Source organism: Tubulanus polymorphus, chromosome 3 (assembly GCF_964204645.1).
Source record: "Tubulanus polymorphus chromosome 3, tnTubPoly1.2, whole genome shotgun sequence".
Taxonomy (NCBI): Eukaryota; Metazoa; Nemertea; class Palaeonemertea; order Tubulaniformes; family Tubulanidae; genus Tubulanus; species Tubulanus polymorphus.
The window spans coordinates 6465714-6477412 of NC_134027.1; the positions used below are offsets into that span (position 1 = coordinate 6465714).

The 11699-nt window shown below is 36.7% G+C and overlaps 2 protein-coding genes across 5 annotated transcripts; one reads left to right on the forward strand and one right to left on the reverse strand.

Moving 5' to 3' along the window:
- Window positions 1–493: 493 nt before the first annotated feature.
- LOC141902284 (uncharacterized protein C20orf96-like) lies at window positions 494–10606 on the reverse strand. Of its 3 annotated transcripts, XM_074789941.1 has the most exons (11): window positions 10581–10606; window positions 3693–3706; window positions 2433–2671; window positions 2218–2354; window positions 2064–2122; window positions 1889–1988; window positions 1702–1801; window positions 1480–1559; window positions 1158–1403; window positions 904–1043; window positions 494–725 (listed from the first exon to the last, which is right to left on the reverse strand). In XM_074789941.1, the coding sequence occupies exons 3-11, from the start codon at window positions 2632–2634 to the stop codon at window positions 665–667; spliced, it is 1125 nt and encodes a 374-aa protein (XP_074646042.1). In that variant the 5' UTR covers window positions 2635–2671; window positions 3693–3706; window positions 10581–10606; the 3' UTR covers window positions 494–664. The 3 variants fall into 3 exon arrangements, with proteins under 3 accessions (XP_074646042.1, XP_074646041.1, XP_074646043.1); XM_074789940.1 differs by lacking the exon at window positions 10581–10606 and having other exon boundaries at window positions 3693–3728; XM_074789942.1 differs by lacking the exons at window positions 3693–3706; window positions 10581–10606 and adding an exon at window positions 3584–3628.
- On the forward strand, window positions 3804–10059 carry LOC141902699 (uncharacterized). 2 transcript variants are annotated; one of them, XM_074790539.1, is made up of 6 exons: window positions 3804–3918; window positions 4502–5505; window positions 5577–5757; window positions 5840–5950; window positions 6045–6134; window positions 7962–10059. In XM_074790539.1, exons 2-6 carry the CDS (start codon window positions 5499–5501, stop codon window positions 7987–7989), a joined length of 417 nt encoding a protein of 138 aa, XP_074646640.1. In that variant the 5' UTR covers window positions 3804–3918; window positions 4502–5498; the 3' UTR covers window positions 7990–10059. The 2 variants fall into 2 exon arrangements, with proteins under 2 accessions (XP_074646640.1, XP_074646641.1); XM_074790540.1 differs by lacking the exon at window positions 3804–3918 and having other exon boundaries at window positions 4339–5068; window positions 5391–5505.
- Window positions 10607–11699: the final 1093 nt, after the last annotated feature.

The window sequence follows — 11699 nt, forward strand, 5'->3', positions numbered from 1 at the left end:
ACCTTACTTAACGAACAACGCAAAAACTTTTTGAATTTGAATACCTTTAATACCCTTGATATTCTGAAAAACCCAACGGTCACCTTAGCTAAATTCATTAAGACCGGCTTAGATGTATATAGATCCCTCCAATAGTATATATAGTATTGTAAATAGTTGATGTATATAATAGTATATATAGTATTGTAAATAGTTGATGTATATATATATTTCGTTACGTTTTCATTCTCTAAATTTTAATCACTTTAGTGTTGTTTTGTAAATATTTGTATATACATGTGTAATAGTTTTCCTCCATATACCATGGAAATGGTTGGAGTGTAAATAAATCGTAATCGTAAACTCTATCATGTACGTAGGTTTAGGTTCGAATCCGCGAAGTCCCAATTACTTTTTACCAATAAAAATTGAATGGAACACGACAAAAGATATCAAAACTAAAGTGATTGTTATTAAAAATTTTGATTTATTAATAACATTATATTAAGCTACTTTTTTACAAATGAGTACAATATTTTACAGAAATGTACAACAACATATCATTATTATCAACTAAATGTTTACATTCACAAATAATCTTTAATCACAGTCGAAAAATACAAGCAGCTTCAAATCAACATTCCCAATATCAGAACATGTCTCATGCGAATCTGTATTTCCAGCATCAGATTGGAAGCCACTGTTGAACAGGAATGTCTAAAACTATGTCCATATCTGGTGTGCACCTATAAAATGCAGAATAATCATTTCACTCAAAAGCAGCAGAATTATATTTTTTGATGAACCGTGGATATCAGGACTGGGGCTTATGAAGGCTGGCAAGCACTTGCATTTAGGGTACTTTCCTACAATAATAGCTCATAATGCAAAATATTCAGATTTGGAATTTTTTCAATAACTTACTTTGGTCTATTGGGAAATAGTTCAGGAAATATCTCTTCACGCGTACTAGATTTCTGACTCCTCAGATTATTCAGTTTCTCTTCTAAACACGCAATCTCATCAGTGAGATCTTTAATCTCGGAATTATGAAATTCTTTCTCCTAGAGAAAAAAACAGATCCATGGAACAATCCAATGCCTTGAAACCAATAAATATCAAGTTTGATCAACCTTAAGACATCAATTTCCTAAGGAAAAATATCTTTCGATACAAACCTTGATCATGACCAGATTTTGTAGAGCCATGTCTTTCAAAGTCGGATGCATACGCTCTATAGATTCCTCAGTAAGTTGTGCAGTAAAATCATTCTCCACTTTAAATTGCTCTTTCTTGATTTTTGTGATCATTGTACTCGTCAGATGTTCCAATTCATCCAGCTCATCCTCATTTGCTATTTTCAAATGTTGGATTTGCTTCTGTAGATCGTTTATCTGTAAAGCTTTCACCGGGTACTCTTTATCCTGTAGCAAAATAACTGCACTATTTACGAAATATTGTTTCAAGAAAAAGGTGATGTTTCAAACCTGAAGACTCTACCTTATAGTTGTGTAGAGTATAAAGTTCTTTCTGTGTCATCCTCAGCTTCTTGTTAATCTTTGACTGTTGATTCTGAATCACTAAACAATAAACTCATTGCTATTTATATAATTTAATCACTGGGGCTTTAGATCCTTAAATACTTTTGCTTGATGTCCCAAGACCACCAATTACACAAAAGCTTTTCAATAGCAAGACTGTTTATTTTGCATCCTTTCTTACCATCGAGTTCTGTAGATATCTTTTCCCTAGTCTGCTCAAAATCATTCATAGTTGATAAAAGACTGTCGTGGAATTTTTGATTTAACGTCACTATTCCACCCTGAAACAAGTAGCAAAAATTATCGTGAATATACAATTATCATCTTTAAGATAATTCACCCATTAGGGCTTTTTGGATTCTTCTTACTCGAAAACGCTCGTATTTTCGAAGAAATGCTTTCACATTTTCATGAGCAGATCCCTCTTCGTTTTCAATATCTTCCTTTAACTGATCATTAGAAGTCGATCTTCAAGATCAATATGTCAAGGATGATTAACATTTCATTATTTGCAAAATCATTACTTATGAGAATAAAGGATACAGTTCTTCAAGTCGTTTCTTATAGTCATTTAGTGTTTGCCGGCGTGCTTTAATCCGTAACTAGAAAAAAGATTCAATTCAATGATTTGTTACCCTTGGAATATTAGAACGCTTATGCATCTGAAGTTCTAATTCCTGAGATAATGTCTCTTCACCTGCAATATCTTGATGCGTTCAGCTTTGGCTGGATCAACTTTCTTTTCTTCTTTTGAATCAGCAGTAATTTTCGCATGGCAAGATGATGATTTGCGACCTTTCTGCCCAGCAACCAGACCAGTTGAACTAGTCACCTCTGAAACAGACCCAAGACTAAGGAAACACCAAATCATCAAAAAGTGATCTCACTCAATTTTTCAAGACAATGACTCACCAGATTTTGGCCTTTCTTTCGGTCGTTTACCAATTGTTGCCGTAGTTTGTAGATTACTAGGGGTGGTTCGTTCCCATTGAGCATAGTCTTTAAACTCGACATCGATTTGTTCACCGAGTGATTTCAAGAGTTCATCGTCTGCTGTCTGATCACGCTCTATTCGACCAGCCGCCCGTCGCCCCCACCCCCCGGGACGAGGCATTCTATCAATGTGTATTAATTGGCGGAAGAACAAAATCCTAGAATACAGAAACAATACAAATGCAAATAAAACTAAAGTTGATTAATCCTTATTTTTGCATGCATTTATAATTCAATTTGACTGCCCATCACAGACCAGATTCGATCATCAAAATCTATTGAAACTTATTGGAATTTCTTTTAACTGAGCAAATAAGAAGTGGTGATTTAAATAAATGAATGTAATATCTTTTGTATCACTGTGCAGCTTCAAACCATGCAACAAGTGTAAAGTTTCTGCGCACTCCTAACCATTCTTTAAAGAATAACATTCATTCTCCACAGGTCATAGATGATTTAGATAATTGGTTTGCTTATCAGCATATAGAAAGCAAAATGACAAACGCACTACACCTTGTACATCTGAGTACAATCGAGGTCCGGACCATGCAATATGAATGCTTGCATGCATATCAATGATGTAAAATTCATTCCATGTACAACTTTACTTACTCATCACCTCCTGATGAATGAGGAGGAAACATAAGGCTACATTTAGTTTGTGAAATAAAAGTGATTCACTTCTTTCTTTTAGTTTCTTCATAAAAAATCATAGAAAGTGGTCAGAGATATTTTATGGATGCTAACTTTTAAGTAAGGCCAATTCTTTTTTAGCCTTCTTAATGACCGTTATTTTACAACCGATGAGAAAAATATTGATAACGCTATTATAACTAGGTTTAGTGTTAGGCCTAGTTTAGGAGGGTTAGTATTGTTACTTATTGTAGTATTAGTAATCAAATGTAGAAAAAAGGAAAACTTGAATTGAACAGTCAATCATCATAGCATCACGACAAGTCGACATCAATCAATCAGTCAGTCAGTAAAAATCAATCAGTCAAAAAAAAGCAACTGATAATACTAATTAATAGCCCATATCTGCCCCTTTTTGGCATCAGTCAGTCACTCACTGGGTCTCTGGGGTGTAGTCACTGTATTAAAATACTTGATATATCTGAATGATAATGTGAAAGTAATGGTGTTGGATGATAGATTTAATAAAAAAAATAGCCTACACACCGTCAATTTTTGCATTACTACTCGCAAAAGGTTGAAAGCCTGTTTTGGTCGATGGCTAGTGACGTCATCAAGATCGCCTTTTTGTTACTCCCACAGCTAAACAACTCACTTTTGACGGTTAACCGCTGAATTTGAATTTGCTGTCAAGTGTATTCTTGCTGGCTGTTGATTAAAAGATTGTGAATCATGTTTTCCGAACGTGTTAAGCTTGTCTCCGGACCAGTTGGTGGGTATATTGGTTTGAAAAAAGAGGTAGATTGCAAGATTATAAAAAACTCACTGGGTAACACTGGTGAACGCCGCGAGCATCGTGCACGGTGGTGCAGGCGAGGCGTCGCGACCGCGCGGCGGCAGGGCTTTTTAATTTTGGCTTTTGCCAGTTTTGGAGTCTTGTTATTGCCACCACGGCCACGTTACCACCACACTCACATTGTCGCTAGGCCTACTGTACTGCCACTACTTTACTTGCTACTTACTCGGCTAAATTAATTTGTCTTCATCCACGCTTACTTCCCCCCTCCCCCCCCCCCCATGTTAACAAGTAATTTCTGCCAACCGAACCACCAGTCGCAGTAGCCGTAGGCAGTATACTATAGTGCAGTAGTGGGTACCCAGTGGCATGCCATTGCCATGCCACTGGGTATAGGCCTATGTTGCCCGTACACAGTCACCACCTACTAGGCCTTAAATATTCCAACAACCATTCCAAATCCAGCAACAAAAAATAAACAATAAATTTTAAGGCATCGAAACAGAAGAATGGTAGTTCCCTGTATTCAGAGTCAATGAAAATGTATTTCTTGTTGCAGATAGATAGCCTAACCAATTTCAGGATAAGTACTTTTCATTCCTTTATTTATATACGTAGCCTAACTGTTTAATCCTGGCCCTGGCCACTGAGGGTGTATGCATTAGGTCTGGTCCCAGTTTCACTGAGCTAGTTAGCCAACAATTAAGCTGAGAAATTTTGTTAAGTGGCAATTCAGGGGCAGATCAGGAGAGTATACAGGGGTGTACACCCCTTAAAACTTTTAAGTCGCAATGAAATTTAAAGGAAAAATTAAAAATATCAACAAGTATTTTTAAAAAGCTTATATTCCAAAACATGTTCTCTGTAGGCCTACTTCCAAAATATAGGTATTATGTTTTCTGATGATCTGGTGCCCTTTTGATTTTTAATTATATATGATACTGATATGTATGCCCTATTTTGGGCTGCACCCCTCCCTGAATCAGTCTGCCTGCAATTAAGAGGATGTTTATAGATAATTTGATTTAGAGGAATCTTTTAATTTAGTGCCTGATGTTAGGCCTTCCACAGCCTGGTAGAGGTGGTTTAGGTGAACAAGTTAGTCTTCACACTGCAGGACTTTTAGGTGAAGGTGAAACTGGCCCTTGTTTATGCATAGGCTACTGTGTGTGCACGCTTATCTTTATGCTTATTCAATTAGAATACCCATGTAGCTACCAAATAAGCACCGCTTCAGAGGATTTTAGAAATTTTCACTTCAATAACACTGTGTTCTATTTTTGGGCACTAGCTACTATTATGCACAATTTTTTCAATCAATTCTATCACATTGATATACATATATGTGTCACTTCTTTTGCATGTAGTAGGGTCTTACAGTAACCAGTGTGCTCTCTCACACCTCCCTGTGATATTGGCCTGAGACTGACAAATAATCTTTTTTGTAGCGTATTGGTCTCGTAGCAGACAGCATTTTAAAGTATGCTGGGCTAGATGGTGTAGGCTTATTTGAATGGACAAGGATCGTGTGCCCCGGAGGAACCATTGAAACATTGATGGAAGGTAATTTCTCGGTTCAGTACTGATTTATATTGTTCATTTTCATTGGGTTACTGATTAGTTGTATATTACAGAATTGAAAAAGGTGAAGATGCTGAATGTGGAACAACTAATCGTCCATGTTGGAACAAATAATATGACGCGTGATGTCCCGCTTGAGATTGTTCTGCGAAGACACGTTGAATTAATTCGATTGTTGCTCTATAAATGTACTGGGACCATCATTGTACCAGCTCTTTTTCCTCGATGTGATGAGTAAGTATCAAGAATAGATTTTTCTTGAAGTACTATATTTATGATCGATGTAATGATTTTTAAATTTCTTTCTTTTTTAAAGTTTCGATGCTGACACAAAAATATTTCATTACAATGAAATGCTGCACCGCGAATGCTTTACACTTGGTGTAAAGTTCGTTGATTTTCACTTCTCAAGAGATCTCCTTTCACCGTAAGTAATCGTTTAATCTTAATAAGCCCAGTAGGTTATGTGCATTTTTTCGCGATTTAAACTAACTTGTTTTTTTCTAAATTTTGTGATCTAGGACTGACTTGTTACACCCCAGCCGTAAGGGAAATCAGTTCATAAATAACAGGATAATGGAACTACTGCTATTGAAAGATGAAGATGAAATGTACGTAGAATTTTTCAATGGTGATACTCAATATACATTCAATCAGCTTGATGTTTTAGAAGAAAGATTCCCCGATAAAGTATCAATATCCGAGGAACATTCATATGACATTTCAAAAAAATGCCGAAGGTACATAGGAAATTTAGATTCAATATCCAGTCGTATCTTATTCAATTACGTTATTACAATCGTTCCTGAAAATTGTCTTTCATACGTAGATGGTAATTGCCATTTAATCAATTTGAAACTAGGTATATGTACTTGTGAAGCTTTTATAATGATTGGACAACCATATTTTTGCAAACATCTTTTTGCCTGTTTTGCCCAAAAAAACAATATAACCACAACGAAGGCTTTAATTGATGCATATAAATTCCACATTGTGGAGCCTCTGCCAACTTACAATTTTACTCGACAAAATAGTTCTGTTTCATCTACCCTCATTGATAAGTTAAAAGATCATTCCCACATTGCTAGCTCGAATGATATCAATGCTGCTCGGAAAGGGCACATTCTAAGTATTTTACATAATGAAAGCCACTGTGGAATTAAGTTAATAAGCGGACGACCTGCCAAACGACAACCTCACAATATGGCTCATAGGCGTGCTGAGGGTCCAATCAAGGACAATCAGGTTGCCATAAACCTTCCTGAACTTGAAGTGATAGACCCTTACTGCCCTAAGGTTACAATGCCTAAAGATGCTGAGAATGCAAGACACGGAGGGCGAAAGATAATTAGACCTGCTAACAGAGGTGTATCCTTTTCTGCTATGGTTGAAAATGCTGCTATGAAACTAGGTTAAAAAAGCTAAAATATCAGAAATTGAAACCATAGACTCCACTGATCCAGATCCTGGCAATGATATCGAATTTTCAGCAGATATTTTAAGTCAGAATAAATCATCCTTACCGAAAAAATCAAAAGATACCAAACCAAAAGATATTAAGTCATAACCAGTTGTTAAAAATGACTCGAAGTCTGTTTTATTTGAAAAAAGTATTGTCTGTTCCTTTTGTATTAAAGACAAAATAAATCCTCCATATCTTTGTTCATGTCGCAGGGAACTAGATAGGCACATATCCACTTCTCATTCATCTTTGAAACCTATCTCATGTGCTATTTGTTGGGCAGATGGGGTTATTAATTCATATGCAAGTGAAACATTCCTTCAAAAGCACATTCGTATTGAACATAATCATCATAAGAAAAAATCTATTGTAATCGATTATAATAATAGAGATGATTATCTCAACAGTTCTCCTATTACAGAAATCAATAATTCCAATACTGAAAAAGAATTAGAAATTCTTATAGATCAACCTGGAAATGCAGGCCTCCAAAACCTAGCAAAATTGAAACTAGATAATCTTTTGCCATCAAAAGTTGAAAAAACCCCTCCTCAGTTAGTTGCTGAAACCTGCCCTGTCTGCCACAAAAACTGCAATGCTAATCCTAAGAAAAAGTCCACATTCTCAATTGAATGTGATAATTGCCATAGATGGTATCATTGGAAATGTGCTCCAATCAATGAGGCTCCTCCTGAACATATCAGGTGGTTTTGTTTTCATTGTGACCCGATTTCCTAAATAGTTTGTATTGAATATTATTGATCGGGTTTCGAATGAATCCCTGACGTTAGAAATATTTTCATTTCCCATGGTGAACGTAGAAGCCGTCACTTAGTCACCTATATATTTACTCGATTACATATAAGGTTAAGAAGCGATGTATATGCACTGGTGTTTATAGTGCTCTATTTCAGGTTTTTTCTTTCAGGAAAATATATTTTGTGAATAGATTACCGCTTGATTTTTTATGTTACAGGTTACTGCAAAATCATCAGTTATTGTGATGCGTGCCGATGTCTCTGGATGATTCTGACCATGTCTAGAACTTCAACATCCTTGACTTATCATCAATTGGCAGCAGTATACATACATGCATGTTCAGAGAGTGTATGGACACATCAACCTCGGTTCAAGGCTGTCCTTGTATAATCCATATATAATATATATAGATTGGTCCCATTTTAACTTACTCAACTGCTTGAATGTCTTGTTTGTTATTCGTAAATTTTCACTTATTCATTGATTGTTTCTGTAGAATTTTATATGTGATATATAAACGTGGAAACCAGGGCCCATTGCACTATGAAAGACACTTGACATTTTTTTGGGACAGATCTTTCTATATGTTTATGTCCTCGAGGCATCTGAAGTTAAGAAAATTCCCTTTGAAAACTGGAAATGACATAATGAAATAAGTTGTGGAATGTTTAAATTCGACAAAATGAATGTATTTTGCATTCCTAAGGCCCTATATATTTACTGCAGTTAGTCCTGTATGTCTTTTTTATCGCAATTTACTGTGGTTTATTCCTGTTTGTCCTGTATGTCTTTGTGATCGCAATCGCAATTCATTGGTTGCATTGTTTACTGTTAATCCTGTATGTCTATCGCAATTAAGTTAGTCCTGTATGTCCTGTATGTCTTAGTTAATCGCAATTCATTGGTTGAATTGTCTGCTGTTAGTCCTGTATGTCCTGTATGTCTTAGTTAATCGCAATTCATTGATTGCATTGTCTACTGTTAGTCCTGTATGTCCTGTATGTCTTAGTTAATCGCAATTCATTGGTTGCATTGTTTACTGTTAGTCCTGTATATTCTGTATGTCTATCGCAATTAAGTTAGTCCTGTATGTCCTGTGGTTTAGTCCTGTATGTCTTAGTTAATCGCAATTCATTGGTTGAATTGTCTACTGTTAGTCCTGTATGTCCTGTGGTTTTGTCCTGTATGTCTTTGTGATCGCGATCGCAATTCATTGGTTGCATTGTTTACTGTTAGTCCTGTATGTCTATCGCAATTAAGTTAGTCCTGTATGTCCTGTATGTCTTAGTTAATCGCAATTCATTGGTTGTTGAATTGTCTACTGTTAGTCCTGTATGTCCTGTATGTCTTACTTAATCGCAATTCATTGGTTGCATTGTTTACTGTTAGTCCTGTATGTCTATCGCAATTAAGTTAGTCCTGTATGTCCTGTATGTCTTAGTTAATCGCAATTCATTGGTTGTTGAATTGTCTACTGTTAGTCCTGTATGTCCTGTGGTTTAGTCCTGTATGTCTTAGTTAATCGCAATTCGTTGGTTGAATTGTCTACTGTTAATCCTGTATGTCCTGTATGTCTATCGCAATTAAGTTAGTCCTGTTTGTCCTGTATGTCTTAGCTACGAGCAATTATCAAACTTGATAATTGCTCGTAGGTCTTAGTTAATCGCAATTCATTGGTTGCATTGTTTACTGTTAAAGCTGTATGTTCTGTATCTCTATCGCAATTTCATTGGTTGAATTGTTAACAGTCCTCTGTATGTACATGTAAAAATAATTAAGGTTCTGACAACAGGTTTGTAAAGTAATCAGCTATCTGTTTTGTCTATCGTTGCTTAAATTGTTAACTGTTGTTTTAGAGTTCTGTATGTCTTTGTCGATCATTTTGTCTGCACTCAGGGGCGGATCCAGCATTTTGAAGGGGGGGGGCAAATGAAAGCAACAACAGATGGCTGTAAGCCATTCCAGAGCAAGCACCGATAACGCGAAGACCCTCCCTAAAAATTTTTTGGAAAAATAGATGCAAGCAGGTGCATTCTGAGCATTACTTAATAGAAAGATTTCATTCGGTTTTTACTCAGTAACGCATAGATTTGCGGCTACATCGGTAAAAATAGAGGGGTGGATCCGCCACTGAATAGCTATTGTTTTGTGTAGGATTGTATCTGTGAATTAAGTAAAGTTACTTACTCCAGTCTGATGTTATTGCTTATTGCTCGTATTTTATTGTTTTAAGTGTGCGAATACTTTTCTTAGATTTATGGAGATCAGGATGACGAGGGTTCGATTTGAACCAACAAATAAACAAAAACATTCAAACCTCAAATTAATCCGTTTACTTGTCTTTATTTTTGGGGAACATTTTTTTACCTAGTTCAGATTTGATAACACAGTAGTCGCTTGTTCCAAAGCGATGTGCCGTTGAAGACAGACCTGAAGGTCTTTGCCGATAGCGATGCTATCCAGGATTTCAAAGGATGTGAAGAAGGTGCATCTTCGACAACCATAGTTTGCAGTTTTAACAATTTAAAACAATAATAGTTTCATTAAACAACTTAAAATTTAAAGATTTAGTGGACTTACTGTTTAACCAGGGCAGGGATTTCTCGCAACCGTACATGATATATACATACACTAGCAGTAAATACAATGTACTTCTAACCCTTATAAAACTTAAACTATTATTAGTTATTTTACAATTATTGAACGGCAACGTTGAAATGCGATGTGCGCTCAGAGCGGCCGTAGTGATTTTGGCGTATTGTGGGATTCGAACCGCTCGGAATTTGTACTAGTGACGTCACTCGCCATCGACCAAAACAGGCTTTCAACCTTTTGCTTACTACTCTGGTCGGCCGCCATTTTGACGCTATTGAGTGTTGTCATAACAACTTGCTAGGTGGCAGCACTGAGAGGTACCTAACTGTATCGCTCGGGCAGCGGGAGTTTCGAAACGGGCGGCGTTTTTTGAAGATAGTTATTCATATCTCTTCAGGCCTTTTGCCTTTCAATTCTCAACTTGGTTACTTGCAATTAAAAGATATGAAACGGCTGATGAGGATTGGAATATAGGCGGGTGCTACGAAGTATTGTTTCTGGGCGGGGGGGGGGGGGGATTCCAAGCAATTTATTTTCAAACCAGATCTGTCCGTGGACAAATTGCAACTTGCCGGCCGTCACGTGCCACGCAGATCCAAATCTGTTATGTAATAAACCAACCGCCTCTCTAATCACCCTGGGTATTCGCCATATTTCACACCGAGAGATCGTGTGGCCTGGCAACTCGTCCTTTTGTTCGTAAGAGGAAATCGCGATTGAGCGCGGTGAAATATGTTTGAGCAGAGATCATCCTGTGATTGGTCAGACTCGTACCCGGACTGACCCTTGAGTGGTTAGAGGGGATTGTCCACCCGTTCTATTATAATAGGTTGTCCGCGAACTGCATTTGAAATTTTTAAAGCAAATCGACTCAGACGTTATCTCCGAAGGAAAACAGCAAAAAAATTAATGGACCCAACCCCAATCGCGTCCTTATCGGAATAAACGAAACGAATTAACGATCTACGAAATTAACTAAATGATGGGTTCGACTGAGGATAATCATTCATGATTTTTATGGCACCAAACGTCAAAGTTGCTAGGGGAAACCGTCTACATCAAATTATGTATGATACCATTAGCCTATCTGTTCCAATTTATTTTCATCGTAATCATTCTTGAGGTTTTTCGAAAAACCGAAAATTAAATTCGAAATTAAATCCAAATAATCGAATTAAACTCGAAAAAACTTGCCAGCTAATTCTAGCTAAATGCGAGTAGAATAGGAGCGTTGGGTGACATGAGGAATTTATCATTTAAAATTCATGGTCGATTGGTCCGCGTACATTCCGACACATCCGTGTGTGTGCGTGTCAAAACCCGTGTCTCATTTAGCTTTTCATTCTAGCATAGCAACAAA

What these genes read in the sequence shown, in the direction of transcription:
- LOC141902699 (XM_074790539.1), top strand. An exon ending in TCAAGAGATCTCCTTTCACC is followed by an intron (nt 5,951 to 6,044) that starts GTAAGTAATCGT and finishes TTTGTGATCTAG; the next exon opens with GACTGACTTGTTACACCCCA. An exon ending in TTGAAAGATGAAGATGAAAT is followed by an intron (nt 6,135 to 7,961) that starts GTACGTAGAATT and finishes TTTATGTTACAG; the next exon opens with GTTACTGCAAAATCATCAGT.
- LOC141902284 (XM_074789941.1), bottom strand. Translation starts at nt 2,634, where the DNA reads ATGCCTCGTCCCGGGGGGTGGGGGCGACGGGCGGCTGGTCGAATAGAG. An exon ending in GAAAATACGAGCGTTTTCGA is followed by an intron (nt 1,802 to 1,888) that starts GTAAGAAGAATC and finishes TACTTGTTTCAG; the next exon opens with GGTGGAATAGTGACGTTAAA. An exon ending in GATATCTACAGAACTCGATG is followed by an intron (nt 1,560 to 1,701) that starts GTAAGAAAGGAT and finishes TTTATTGTTTAG; the next exon opens with TGATTCAGAATCAACAGTCA.